The 15,669-nt window shown below is 37.7% G+C and overlaps 1 protein-coding gene across 7 annotated transcripts in view; it reads right to left on the bottom strand.

Moving 5' to 3' along the window:
* Window positions 1-15,669, bottom strand: part of IQCH (IQ motif containing H) — a 209,916-nt gene that overhangs the window by 67,400 nt on the left and 126,847 nt on the right. For 5 of the 7 annotated variants that reach the window (XM_067751662.1, XM_067751664.1, XM_067751676.1 and 2 more), the window contains 2 exons: window positions 11,782-11,957; window positions 1,647-1,838 (listed from right to left, as the gene is read on the bottom strand). In XM_067751662.1, coding sequence (XP_067607763.1) covers window positions 1,647-1,838; window positions 11,782-11,957 — 368 coding nt within the window. Of the gene's footprint in view, window positions 1-1,646; window positions 1,839-6,219; window positions 6,493-11,781; window positions 11,958-15,669 lie in introns of all 7 variants that reach the window. The other 2 variants (XM_067751661.1, XM_067751669.1) reach the window with 2 other exon arrangements.

The raw sequence follows: 15,669 nt of genomic DNA, 5'->3' as shown, positions 1-15,669 counted from the left end.
TGTAAAAAGATTTCATAATAATGATTTTTCCCTTGTTAAGTTAAAAAAAAGATTTAGACAGATTATTAATTATTCAAAAGTGTCACATTTGACAACAATAATGCCAAATGTATTTGGTGACAATTTAAAACGGTATTGTTTAAAATAATTGAAATTAAATAATATATATTCAGGTTTCTAAATGCAATTCAGCCAAATGCTAATATTTTAAATATTTTTAAAACTTAAAGTCAAACATTTCAAATTTATCATAGTCTAGTGTCAGGAGAATTTTATGAAAATTGGTTTGAAATATTGAGACAGCAAATACTTTGTACATTAACATTTCAGTCTTTTAGATTAAAAAAGTCATACTTTTCATGGTTTAATCGCAACAGTTTTGCTTAAAATTTTTTTTTATATAAGATGAAACAAAATCTAGTCCAAGGAGAACACAAGAGAAACCTTTATGGGCCTCAAAATTAAATACATTTTCCCTGTTTTATTTTTTTCTAGAAGAGTAATTCATTTTGGTATCCTTTAAATAATATGTAAAAAGCTGGCCATGACAAGTACTGCATTTAGTCCATTCACTGATGGAGGGGGAGGAAAAGCCCGGAATAGATTATGAGGAGAACAGTAACATTTGTAAAAGGGAACTCTCCCTTCTGACTATTCTCTAGATGTATTCGTCATTTCACTTTCACAAGAATAATGGGGTTCTCTCTTGTGTGCCCCTCCCTTTCTATCACTTGTGTCTTGATTCATATACTCGTATAGTGGGATGCTCAAAGCAGATGCAAATCACTGCAGAGCCCACTACTACAGACATCGGTGGGGAAGGAATCAGTTAAGGGAATCTGCGTCTGAATTTTCCTCATCAGTTATGCTTTCACCAGTAGCTCAGCCAAAACAGAGATTGGGATTAAGAGAAGCCAGGCAAGTCGAGGTCTCTGGATACAAAATGATGCAACTTTTAGAATGGTGGGGTAATTCATATATGAGGCCATATAAAACTAATTATTAAGCAAGTTTGAAACAGACTAAGAAGTTGTACAATTCATCCTTCCATCAATATGTGTGGAAAAATCTGTACACGTCACTCATATGCTAAGAGTTTTTACCTATTCAGTTCTTGCCGGGAGATTTTCTTGCTGGAATGTATTATTTTCTCAACATCTCACAGGCACCAGCAGTTACATAAATTTCCTTGAATTGTCTTCAAAAACATATGACTGCTGACAGAATGCTATTATACATTAGCTTCCAGGTGACAAGCATTCACTAATAGAATTTCTCTCTCATAATAAAATACAACTAGCTTAATAACACTTGTTAGAAGCATCTGATCAAGACCCACTTACAGCAAATGATTAGATTTGTAATGTTATTTGAATATGGTAAAAAGATTACTTCCTAATTATCATAATCAATTTGAGGACTTTTAGGGCTCCAAGAAGGAACATTTAAAATAACCTAATCAACCTCATTCAATTTGTATATAAGAACTAAGGCCAAAGAAAGTAAAAAACTTGCCTAAGGTCTCACTGCTGGTAGGTAACGCAGCTGAGTCTAGAAGAAAGTGCCTTATCTTCTAGCAGAGCCTTTTGCTTTATCTCCTATCTGTTCACAGACACTTCGGGTTTAAGTTACCATCGAACACTCACTTGTGCCCATTTCTTGCTCCAGTCTTCACGGCCGTATCTGTGACTCTCCTTTAGGACCCACTTGTAGCACTTTAGGTGGGATGGAATGTCACAAAATGCAGTCCCATTTCCTCCAAACTCATAGTCCATTTTAAAGAGCCAGCGTTGGATTTCCAGGTGATCAATGACCAGCTGACTCACCTGTTCTATTATCTGTGGGGCCAAAGACACAGCAACATTTAGTTTCCTGGATTCCTTCTTATTGTGTTAACTTAGTTGTGGTACTTCTCATGTGTCTTTATTTCAAACAGTCTGTTCATTCGGTTTTCTTCTAGTTATTAAGACAGAAGAAGTTTTATGTGATACATGTATGTGTGTGTATATATATGTATATGGTATGAAGAAACCACTCACCAGTGGGACTAAAGACATGTTTAAAAGTATAATCTTATTTATGAGAAATTATGAAATTATCATTTGCTGGCTTTTAAAGGCAAAAGGAAAAAACCTGTGAATATCTGTAATTGAATCTTGATACTGTTTTCTTCCTTTTTCAGGGAATTATGTGTTTACTTATCCTTCAATTTGTTTTTTATAGTTTCAAGGTTGTAAAAAGTTATAGTCTCGAAAACTTTAACTGTTTGGAGCTTTGCTGAGCTTTTAAATGTTCTTGTCTATAAAGCATTTAATTTTTTCCTCGTTAGTGTATGTGAAATACATACATTTGGCCGGTCAGTTGACAAAGTGTATTATGTGTATTGTAGGTACAAGACAGATAAAGGAGATAAAACACTCATGAAAGCAACTTTCTTGGAATACACACCTATCCTACATCTTATTTGAAACTATTCCCTCAAGAACTGGGCTCAGTCACATGAATGTTTCAGGGATAGAAGTTCAAGCTCTAATATCATAGTAATAATAATGATGATAATATCTAACATCATTGAACTCTCAGTAGGATCTAGGCCTTTGGCTAAGCTCTTTACATGAGTTTCCTTTTCTTTCTCTCTCTCTCTTTTTTTTTTTGGCTATGCCACGTGTCTTGTAGGATGTGGGATCTTAGTTCCCTGATCAGGGATTGAACCCAGACTCTTGGCAGTGAGAGCATGGAGTCCTAACCAGTGGACCTCCAGGGAATTCCAAGTTTTTTCACATAACACTCATAAAAACCTATGAGGTAGGCATCATTATTAATTCCGCTTTATGTATAAATAACTGAGACTCAGCTAATTTAAATAACTTGCCCATGATCACACAGCATTGAGTGGCAGAGCAGAGACTCCACCCAGGCTGCTCTGAGTCCAATACCTAAGCCCATTTCTTCTCCACTGTGCTGCCCATCTCAACCTGCAGAGAGGTGGAGGAGAAGGGTGAGGTGGAGAAGGAAGTGAGGAGCAAGAGAAGCAACTTTCCAAACAGTCAACAAGCCATTTGGGATAAGTTTGAATCAGACAAAAAGTCTATAGCAAGATTACTTAATTATAAGTAATACTGTTCTAGTAGAGCCTTGGTGAAAAATAACTCATTAGATCACAAAATGATTTTTTTGTTTGGTCTTCTCATCTGACTTTCCAGTCTATACTGCACAGAAAAAACAATACCAAGCGTTCTCTCTCCTGAGCCTGCCCCATGTTGTTCTTGGCCATGGTCTGTGCTTAAGGAGGCCTCTGCAGCACTATTCTCTTCACCTTTGATAAGTTTTTGTTCACCAAGTGGATTTTTTAAAACTAAAGAGTGTGAAAGAACTCGAGATTATAGTTCTGTTGAAATATGGAGCTGGAAGATTAAAATTATTTTGATTAAAGGCACAATCTGTTCTCTTGAGTTGTGTCTTTCCAGCAAATCTTCCTGGGGATGTTACACTATGCAGCAGTGTAGAAGTGATACCAAAACAGGTATACTTGGGATCCCTGGAAGCCCCATGCAACCATGGGGTATTCAATTAGGGTGAAAATGAAATTGTCTTAGCTCCCTAATTATCAAGTAGTGTCTGGATAATTTGGGTGTTTAAATGACAAGTACTCTGGTCTACACGCCATATGGCTTTGAGCATAGCCTAGGAAGGTTTTTTAAATGTGCCTTCCGAGGTTACATCCCTTCTTTCTCTACTGTTGTGTCGAGAAGATAGATTCTATTTGTTGTATTATGGTCATACATTGCAGAAGTAGAAATGGTCTTTGGACTGTTAATATCCAATAAAATTCTTTTGCCAATGTAAGGAAAGTTGTTCTAGCACAGCCTTTTTCATTGTATGTTTGGATGTATGTATATTTGGAAGTTTCAACTCCTAACAGAATTATTATCTGTTTCTTCTAAATCCTATTGTTTGTTGCTTCTGAGAATCCTATAAATGGGTGCCTGTTGATGAATCCCATACAGTAATGAAAAGGATCAATAGTATTGTAAAGACTGCACCACTGGAAAGAATTATGCGCTATCTTTAAGTGAAAATTGAACAGTGCTTTAAAATAGCATCACCATTTTTGATTATTTAACCAAAGCTGTCAATATTTCATATGGAACACATGCCAGAAAGAGAACTTGCATGGTTACTTTATGGAACAAAACAGGAAATGCTCACTGTGCTCAAGTTGGATTTTTTAAATAAATTACTTAATCATAAACCAATGACTTTATGCTATTGCCAAACATTTATCATTTTCTATTTGAATCTCTCTGTTCAAAAGATGTAATATATTTTTTAATTGGCATACGTTTTATACTGGTGTAGGGCAGAAGTAGAAAAATGTCTACTGCTGAAATCCAACTGATAACCAGGAATATTTATTAACCTAAATTAAGAAATCACAGCTTTCTTTCACCAGCTTTAAGTTTATGATGCACATCGGTAAGAAGTCAGTGTTATTGATTCATTACCATCTGCAAATTCAAAACGCTGACATGTTCAGATAGGCACTATGTGGAAAAATCTCAGTGGAGTACTTCAATTCTTGTTGACCTTAGAGATACATTTTCCAAACAGATAGCATGGACCTTAGTTATAACTTAGTTTATTGTGATACAATTTGCACATGCCATAGGTGAAATGACATCCTTCAAATCCAATTTGTCTATGAGGAGAGGTTTTTATCCTACTTCTGAATATCAGTATTAGGGGGAGGCTTTACTGCATTAAATGTTCCTGCATCGTTAACCACAATTAACATACAAAGTTCTAAAATATTTCATAGCAAAGACAGCCTGAGTTCTCATCAATGGGGACAAAAGCAAGACTCACTCAGTATAAATATTGCATATATTTTAAGTTTAAGGCTTTGAAGATTGTTTAATATACATGTATGAAATTGTATCATTTAAAAATGCATTTCACTTGTATTCTACAGGGAAGCAGAGTTAAGCAATCCACTCTGTTACCTTCAAATTCCAGTGGAGGTTAAAGACAATGGAAGGGACATGCCAGGTTAGGAGGAGCCCCTCTCTTTTAATCCTATTAAGATTGCCTGTGCCTTTTCTAGACGCTGCCATCTTTTAAGAGGAACTTCCTTCATGAGCCCATGTATTGCCCAAGGACACTCTATCTAGCAAGACTGAAACACTTTTGGGGCAATTTAATAAGCTAAATTTTCAAATTAGTCTCTGAAAAGTATGATTTGTTGAAAAGCTTGATTTTGGGGCTCAGCGGCTATGAGGTGCAGAGCATCAGGATCAGGCAACTGAGAGAAGAAGCGTGATCCCTAAATATTGTCCCTTACAAACATCCTCATTGTGTACAGTTCTTTAGTTTCCCTAGAAGTGGCTGCCCGGAATCACTTGTGATTGGCTCAGAGTAATGGTTAAGAGATGTATTGAAACAGAGGTTAGGAAATGTTAACAGCCATTTGTTCTTTATTTTCTTTATTGTGAAAAAAAATAGTTAAATGGGAGAACACCTGCCAGAGCTAACTCGAAGTGGCTAATTACTAGTTCTCTAGTGGCTACATTTGTAGTGACTAATATTATATAATAGTTCTCCAGATAGTTAGGGCCCTAACTATCTGCTGGAAGAAGGCATAGCCATAGACTCGGACCAAGGCAAAACCCAGAAGCAGATAGTTTTCCTCCTAGAGCCATTTTACTTCCCCTTTCTGGAATTTTCCCCCCTCCTTCCTATACGGCCACTTCCTGAGGAGCTGGGATTTTTTTTTTTTTACAGAGCCACAGATATCTGCAGCCCTCTGCCACATGCCCTTTGCAACATGACTCAGCAGAAAGGGCTCACTCCCTGGAGCTTTCCAAACCTGCTCCTTTTAGCCAAAATTGACTCTCACATTTCTTAGGGTCCTGCTAACTAATATGTTGATGAATTAATCCATGTTAAGTCAATAAATATTGATAGCAGATTAGTATATGAATAGGGCCTTCAGTTCCTTAATCCAAATGAAGAACTACTTTGGGAATTACAACAATTTCTGTAAGGCCCCTAGGAAGACGCTTTGAAACATGAAGGCCTAAAGTAGATCCCATCAACTCAACTCAAGTATTCCACAATATTCTTCATTGGGTAGGGCTGACACCAGAAGACCTAAAGTTCCCGTAAGGTCAAGAGAATGTGAAATATTTAAACAGAGCCTCGCCTGTCCACCCTGCATACCTGCTGGTGACTATAGACGTCATATATTCCAGGAGGGACTGGCACATTGGCGCTTTCAAAGACCCGTTTACTTCCGGACTTGGTACTATAGACATGAGCTAGTTCAGGCTCTGGGCCCAGGATGGGTACATCTAACATATCCGCCACAGCTAAATCATCTCTGTGGAGGAGCCCGCTGACAATGTAGGCTTCTGTTCCTTGGATGAGATTTTTTATTCTTTTGATTGCCTTGGGACTGTACATCAGGTGAGTGGCCAGGCACATATGCTGCTTCTGGGGGGAGATCATATTATTCTTGTTAAAAGGTGTTCTTTTTCTGGTCCACACACCTAATTTATAATGTTACGCACAATAAATGCATTATTAATAACAGGCTGGGTTATGAACTATCCCGTTGTTTAGCAGTTTAAATTGATAAAAGCTGTTGGGGTGAGGTTCCATAATCACTCACATCTTTAGTGTGTTGGAAATAGGCTCACTGGGAATAGAACTAATTACTACGCATCTGTATTTATTTGATCCACGTGGAATTATCCTTCTGTCAGAAGGAAAAGAGGCTGGTGGCCTTTGGATAATAGTGATTCATCTCTGCAACACTTCTGGCATGGTTTAACACTAAAGCGTCTGGAAAATCAATACAAAAAAATGAAGGAAAAAACCCCATAGTATTCTTCACTGTTCAGGACTCCTATTCTGGCAACCCTTTAAATGATTCAGTAGGAAATAGGCACTTGACTTGATACTCTCTTCCCAAAGTTCTACCAAAAATTCCATTTCAGAGACTATGTATTGTTATGATGATTATCATGGTTCTTAGCCAACACTCCAGAAAGGATTCACGAATGGAAAATATTTGAGAATTTCAGTGAGACTCAAATTTCTTTTCCAATGGAAAACTCTTTTTATTTTTGACTACTTAGACCCAGCTCAGCAATACATGTGACTGTCTCATTCAATTAAATAAATAAATCCAGCATGTCTAATAAGGGGCAGAGGATGGAGCCAGATGGTCAACACACACCAAAACTAATACAAGCATATCTCTGCTCTCAAGGAGTGGGGACACAGATGAGTACCATTAATGCATAACTGATACAAGGCAGAGAAGGGCCATAAAGAGCTACAGAGGGTCTTGGAGGCAGGGAGGAGGGAGGCAGAGGCCACGTGCTAGTGGGGAAAGCTGAAAAGGCAAATTACTCATTCTTCTTGGGCCTCAGTTTCCTCATCTGTAAGATGCGTATAATAGTAGTACCCATCTCATAAGGATGCTATGAGTATTAAATGAGATAATACATGTAAAGCACTTATAATAGCGCCTTGGATATAAGCAGTTAATGAATGTGAGCTTGTATTATTGTTATGAAAGAGGTCGGGGTTGAGGTAAGTTTTGAAGGATGGGTAGGATTTTAGCAGGTGAGGATGGCCATAGCCTAGGCTGGAATATGGGAACCCAAGATTGTGCTCATTTCCTCTAGAGAAGAGAGCATCATGGCACACGAGAAAGTGATGGGGCCTCGGAGTCAAATGGTTCTGTCTTTGAATCCAGCTCTATCCGTTATAAACAACCCGAACTTGGGCAAATGACTTAGACTCCTTGAGACTAAGTTTCTCCATCTTCTAAAAGGAAATAAAAATACCCATTTGATGGGTTCCTCTAAGGATAAAATAAGATCATAAATGTTTAACACCTATTATAATGCATGGCATTCAGTTGATATTCGATCAATGGTAGTAATTATCAATATTATTATGGAGAAAACTTTTTAAAAATAAAGTCATTAAAATGTCATGCAAATAATATAATGCAAGACGTGAGAGTCTTAATGGAGTTCAAGGGATTTTGTACACTAGCACCTTCTCTCCTGGTTTTAGTCAAAATTATCTACTCAATATGGCATTGAAGTGTGGAGAAATTCCGAGCCACTATTTTGAGGAGTATCTGCTGCACCAGTTTGCAAACTGTTGGAGGGTATGACTGCTGAGTATAAGAGAAAGCAACTGAGGAGAGCCCCTGGATTTTAGTCCTGTCTGAATTTGTAACTTGCAAGTTAATTTAGAAAACTATCTTTCTGAGCCTTGGTTCCCCACATTCAAATGAGGGGTTGAACTAGAAATCTCTAAGGTCCTTCCAGCTGTGATACAATGTTCCCTTTAAAACCAAAGCTCTTCTGGACATACTGTTTAATGAGGACAGAGTTTCTGCTTGGGATGTCGAAAAGGTTTTGAAAATGGATGATATGATGATTGCACAACAATGTGAATGTAATTAATTCATTGAACTGTACACTTAAAATGATTTAAATGGTAAATTTTATGTTATGTATATTCCGCCTCCCCCCCGCCAAAAGACAAAATAAAAACCTCCTCTGAGAAGAGGATTTTATGATTTACCCTGTTGAACCCTTCCTTCAGAGCAAGTGTTATATTCTAAGCTCTTTAGGTGTATGCAGTATGCCTTTGCTTAATTTAAATCCATTTTCAAAAACCTGCTTCTGAGAATGCAGCTCTAGGAAATCCGGTGTTCCATTAGACAATGGCTGGTGACAGCAACTCGTGAGTTTGTGTTTCCCATCTAATTGATCACTGTTTATCCCCCTTGTTTAGTTCACTCCTTTCCTTTCCCTACAAATTATTCCAATGAGAAAATGTGAAAAAATGATGTGTCTTGTAGAACTGGTGACTTGAGTCACAAAGTATGTGGTAGGCTTTTCAGGGTACCTAGAAGAATGTTTCAAAGGGGGCAATCCTCTCATGTTAAGTACTCTTTCCTTTGATCCATACAACACTGTACCAATTAACAGTCCCTGTTTTGGAGACGAGGAAACTGAGGCTCAGGTGATTTGCCCATAGTCACACAGCTGGTAAATAGCAGAGGCAGAATTCAAGTTCAGCATTAGCACAGTTCTCATGCCATAGATGCCATGATTTCTCCCATTTTACAGATTGAGTAGTGAGGTCTGGTAGTTTTATGAAGTGTGATGAGGGGCAGGTAGATGCAGCAATAGAACCTAACGTTAAAGTTGCACATTTCTGGCCGGAATGGATTTCTGTCTGCTCTAGGGTTGTTTATCTCTCTTGGCAAGTATTCTATGCAACTCTATTATGTCATCTCTGGGCATGCCTTATTCTTCAGGCAAGATGGTACCACAGTATTGTGTTCAACGTGTGTTTAATAAAGATTTGAATGTAAGTGACGGCAGAGGACACATTGCTGACTGCAGGTCTTGTGTGACCATTTAGAGAAAATCAGTATCATCAGATCCAGGCTGTGGATTAACACAGATGACAAAAATCTAAAATGTTCCTAATTCCATAACATTATAGCTACATTTAATTTATCACCACTAATTTTTTTTTTCACCTGAGACAAAAGGTAGTTGCTTAGGATGTCTTCATAAACATTAAAATGTTCAAAAATAGACATACACGATGACTTTATAACAGCATTTTCACCATTACAAATTCAAACATTGTAGAGTAACTTGGAGAGATGTAAAAACAGATTTTTGGCACACTTTAAAAAAATCTCCTCAAGGCCATGCATTTGAAAGAAAGTCAGCACTGATGCAATCTCTCAAACCCATTAAAAAGAAATAAAGCCATAACTAAACACGAGCAGGAAATGATTTGAAAGTAAGAGTTTACTTTTTGTATTTTAGAGAGGTGATTGCCTATGAGTGATTAATTACTCAAATAATTTAAACTTAAACTATGAGAAGTATTAAGTACTTAAAAATATTTCCTAATTGTTTCTATTCACAGAGATGCAAACCTAGACTATGAATGTAACCCCGCGCATCCGTTAGTACCAACTGCCTATCTCCTCTTAGAAGGTGAAGAGTGGACGGTGAGGATTCACTTCTCAGGTAATAGGACTGCAGAGCTGGAAAGGACTTTGAAATGATCTAATCCATCACCTCATTTTACAGATGAATAACAGAGGACCAGAGAGGTAAAGGGGCTTGCCCAAGGCCACAAGGTCATCCAGGAGCAAGGCTGTCATTCCAGATCAGGATAGGGTTCCGGGGTCAGACAGATTTGGCTTCATACTCTGTCCCCACTAGTAACTTGGGATTAGAAGATGAGTGTTGGTTTCCTTAGCCAAAGAAGGAAATTGATAATTTCTGTCTTGCTGCTGTGTTCTAAGTATCAAATGAGAAAATGTATGCTAAGCATTTGATAAATGTTAGCTGTTTACTCACTGTCCTTTTCCCAAATCTAGTGCCCCTTCCCCATTCCATGCCTCTTCAATGTATATTGGCATTTCAGATATGCAGAAACTGTTTATTAGCAGCTACCAGGCATTAGCTCCAGTTTCTGGCTGGAGAATATCAGGAAATTTACCACACGCTAATGATAGTTCCTTGCTTCCCAATATCCACAGTAACTCTGACATTGAAGCCAGGGAATAGCTGGGAAGCACCAAAGCAATCCTTGCACTGGTGGAGGATATTGGGGAGTTTCTAAGATTATAAGTAAGTGGTGATGATTTGTCTGCTTTCTTATTTTTTTTTTTAAGATTTAATTAATTAATTTATGGCTGTGTTGGGTCTTCGTTGCTGCGCGCGGTCCTTCTCTAGTTGCGTCTTGTGGGGGATACTCTTCATTGTGGTGCGTGGGCTTCTCATTGTGATGGCTTCTCTTGTTGTGGAGCACGGGCTCTAGGCACATGGGCTTCAGTAGTTGTGGCACACGGACTCAGTAGTTGTGACTTGCGGGCTCTAGAGTGCAGGCTTAGTAGTTGTGGTGCACAAGCTTACTTGCTCTGAGGCATGTGGAATCTTCCCAGACCAGGGATTGAACCTGTGCCCTCTGCATTGGCAGGTGGATTCTTAACCACTGCGCCACCAGGGAAGTCCTCCATTAGGTATTAAAATGTTGATTGTTTACCATGGAAAGCTTAAATTCTTGTTAAAATATAGAGAAATTCATTTCAAGCCATCTCTTGCACAACCTTATTCTAGAACGTGCCCCATGGTTCTATGAATCTCCCAGAAGTTCTTCTCTAGGGATGAGATTCAACTCAGAATTCGTTCCATTCATTAAGAATCAGTTCTAAAAAAGTTAAAAAAAAATCTGAACCTTGTTCATTATGAACCATGTGATACGGTAAATAAGACCAAATTCCCCTGAGGGACAAAAACCCCATGGAATAACAAGGAATACCAGTGTGGAAATCAGAAAACAGGGGCCCTGGTCTAGATTCTGTCCTTAACTAGCTTTGTGACCACAGGCAGCCCCAGCCTTTCTGTGCCTCGGTGTTCTCCACACAAAATTAAGAAAAAGCAACCGTAGATGTTATAAATTCACCTAGTTAATGGTACAACCCAATAACTACAATTAGGCTTCAGCTACAGAGAAGCTGGGCAGCAGTAGCTCAGCTAAGTCTGCAAGTTAAACTGGGATATTTATTTCCTATCGTCCGACCTGTAGTCTAATCAGTAAAGCTGTTAAACCTGCAATAATATTTCACTGACGTGCACCAGGACGTTGCAAGTTGTAAAATTTCCAATTTAATTTTACTGCATCCCGGAAGCCGTAGTAATTAGAAGACAGACTCACAGTGAAGATGCTTATAGCTTCAGGGGTGATAATTTTGAACCTGTCCCGCAGGTCACTTCTGTCCTTAAGATTCCCTGATTTGACAGCTGCCTGTAGACTCAGGATTTTATTGTAATACAGCAGCAACTCGTCATTCATTCGATGGGAGCAGATGTAGATGACGCTTACATTGGCATCTAAAAATAACAGGCACAATGTTAATTACTGGTATAAAGGTAAAAGACATTACGAACTCTGGTATCAGATTGATGTTGCACAGTTTAAAATAAAGAGCATATCCAAAAGCCACATTCAAGTTAATTTAGATTGGTTTTGCACAGATCTTAGCAATTTAAGTGGCTTTTTTGTCCTTTAGCATTTCTCTAAAGAAAAGATAAATAACACCACCACCAAAAAAATAGACACAATGATTCCTTCAGAAGGAGGGCTGTGAGGTACCAGGAAGTGTACTTTCAAATAATACATAGGGATTTAGCTCCAGAACTCCTATTAATATCAATGGGATTTGCATACTGATTTAAAAATTTATTCCATTAACTTTAGTAAATTATAAAACAGAACTGTTAACTTTCGAAAGCTGATGAAATTGCAATTTCTTATGCTGCCTGGACTTGGCAAGGCCAATTCAGGGAATGTTCTGTCCAAATAAATGGTCTGATTATGACCATAGCAATGATTATTTCAAGAAAGCAACCTTTTCCTTTCTCCATTCCCAAAGAGGAATATATTACTTAAATAGGACATCTAGTGATTCTTGGTTTAAAGGAAACGCTATCTTAATTTAACTGTTCTCCTTCTCAAGATGTGCTTCTTATTATGTGCATAGAAAGAAATCCTAATTAAATATCCCATCCGAATGGAATAGTGAGAAGAGATTACCCCCACTCCAGGCTGCAGAATATTTTTGGGAGTATGTACAGGAAATCATCAGCCGGTGGAGTCACCCATTCATTTTTGTAAAATAACTGACTGATCAGTAGGGGCAAAGCACTTGGCTAGACATGGAAGGAGATACCAGAGTCAAAGCAACTGAGATGCTGCCTGTGAGGAGCAACCATTTCACATGTATAAACAGCTGTAAAACATGGTGGAGGGTGGTGGACACAAGACACATGCAGACCAGGTGCCCAGGGAGGGTTGGAGGAGGGAGCACTGTAAAATGTTTCCTTGGTCAAGTAGGGCTGAGAAGAGATTTTAAGACTCCTCTGTTCAGTTTAGCAGAGTATACAGAGCATAGACTGATTAAATGCTCGCTCAGCTTTCTAGGAGGCTGGGCATATTATTTAACCTTTCTAAGCATTGCTTTCTTCATCTGTAAAATGGGGAATAAAGTCTCCTGGGGCACAGAGTTTTGGAGAGTATGAAATGAAAGAATATATATAAAGCACCTGGTGCAGTATCTGGCACATAGTAGGTGCTCAGCAGACAGTACAGATGCACCAATCTGCTCCACAGCCCACCCTGACTAGGCCAGCTAACAGTGGTTCCACACCCCGCCTTCCACACTTGTGCTCCTTTTAACTAGTGCCTCAAGATTAAACACGGTGAAGTAGTGTCCCCTGCTGTTCCATCCTGTTGTTCCAAATCTTTCAATCTTCTCCGTCCAAACTCTATAAAGGCAAGGTGTATACTTTTCATATAATCCCCCATGCCCTGGTACAATGTCGAGGATGCAGGAGCCACTCAATAAATACTTGTGAGCTGACCAGAGGGATCTGGGAGAATGGAGAGATTCGGGAACTGGAAAGTCTTACACAATTAGTGAGACCCATGGCATGCAGGAGAAATCTGTTCTGGAGAAGAGCATCTTGTGGCTAGAAGCAGTGTCTTCTGAACTGGCCCAGAGCTGGGCCCAGAGTAGGTGCTTCGTAAATGTAAATATTTAAGTGGCTCCTGTTTAATGTTGAAACCACATTGTCACATGAACCTCAAAATAAATTAACTGAGGAGACAGTAGTTAAATAACTTGTATCCAACTGCTGAATGATCAAATTCGTTATCCGAAATCTCGTGTTTTCAAGAAGAGACTAGTGTCTTACTAAACTAGTGGTCTTTAAAACCAAACTAGTATTTTTTTTTAAGTATAATAAAAAACGGACACAAAAAGCAAACAACAAAAATAACTTAATAAAGTCTCCATAGCAGAAGAAAACTAAATTTTTCTTGGGAAGAAATTTCTGGGTTGTAAATGATAACCAATCATGTTACTAATTTTACCTTTCCCGTTCATTTCTGGCAAAGGAATACTATAATCACTAACAGTAATATCCAGTATTAGGGTGGTTTGATTGTGAATCAACAAATGTTCAAAATTAATTGACAGGTGATTTTGGAAAGGAATTAAGAAGAAGATGAAGATTGTTTTGACTGTTAGTCAGTAGTCAACATCAGTCACCCTCTTGCTTAACTCATCTAGGAATTGAAGATACAAGCTGTTGAGGTCTCTCCACCTGACACCCTGACTTCACAGCCAGTATCCAAACAACAAGTCTTAATGTGATCAGATTACCTTTGTTTCCCCTGAATAAGCAGAAAAATCAACACCCTTTACTAGGAATTAACACAAGTTAAAGAAAGATAATCATTTATTCTTCCATAAAATTATCACTAATTTTCCTAGTTTCTTCATATTTTTACTTCACAAGCAAGTACTTTTTCTATTTTCTCACTTACTTCTACACTTTTATTACTTCTCTTGAAGAGGTTTTAGGATTGCATTGTTATCATGAAGATAGTGTACCGAGAAAAGGCATTTGGTTAATAATCTCTCAGAAATGTTCATCTTAGCAAAATTTTCCATTGCAGATAGACATAGACTGAATTATTGAGTTATTTAAAATAGAAACCTAATACTCTTAAGTCTTCTCATTATTAATAAGAATCCTTTGTAAGGAAATTCTTTGGTGATGGACTATATATAGAAAGGTATATAAAAAACTAAAGAAAAAAATTACTCAAATAAATTAGAGCAAAGTCAGCCCTCTGCTGCACTTCATTGGTTTCCACCCAGTCAGGTTTTTAGTTGAAATAGCTCAGCACTAACAAATCAATCTTAAGTCATTAAATTTTTTTTTGGTAAGGTTGAAAAACAACATTAGTGCCTAGATAATAGATTAAAGCAATTACCCTATTATTATTTTAGGACACTGTAAATTTCTAGTATTGATGTATTTTTGTTACCAAATGGCATTTATAAAATAATAATGATGCTGAAATATATATGAATCACGTAAAGTATGTCATTCCAGGGAGCCAGCTAAATTGGTCATTGATAATTTAAAATTCTTCCTTGTTTTGCTTAAATAAGGGCCAAAGCAATTATATTTTAACAAAACAAAGAAGTTCTTATTTGGTAACTAAAAAATTCTAGTTTTCGTTTAACCCTGAATTTCTGGCCAGGACTTCCCACACTGATTCAATATTATTACTTAGGCTTTGAAACATTTATTCTTTAAACCTCACCTCAAACAGTGTCAACCAAAGCCTAGAGTTCTTTTATCCTTCCTTCTTGGCCCCTGGTTGGTGTCTGATTTAGAACTGACCAAACCAATATTAGAACTTGACTCTTACAAAGATGTGTCTATCGCTCAAGGTCTGTATTTCTAATAATTCCTTCCACTAGGTACTTCCTATTTTCTCATAACTAGATTATATATATTTAAATAAAACCTTCTTTTAAAAATCTATCTTCATTTCCCTCTTATTCTTATAATGAAAACATAATGCTTTTCATTTCTGTTACCTTCCACCCATTCCTCAGATAATATAATAGACAATATTGACACAAATATATAATGTTGACTTCATTCACTGCCAGATTCAGTAAATGAAGAAGAGTTGGGGCTATAGGAGATACATCCTTATTCAAGCCTGCAGCAAAGAGAATTA

The sequence above is a fragment of the Pseudorca crassidens genome, chromosome 1 (genome assembly GCF_039906515.1).
Source record: "Pseudorca crassidens isolate mPseCra1 chromosome 1, mPseCra1.hap1, whole genome shotgun sequence".
Classification (NCBI taxonomy): domain Eukaryota; kingdom Metazoa; phylum Chordata; class Mammalia; order Artiodactyla; family Delphinidae; genus Pseudorca; species Pseudorca crassidens.
The sequence above is the reverse complement of the archived record's forward strand: the minus strand, read 5'-3'. Positions and strand labels throughout refer to the sequence as shown.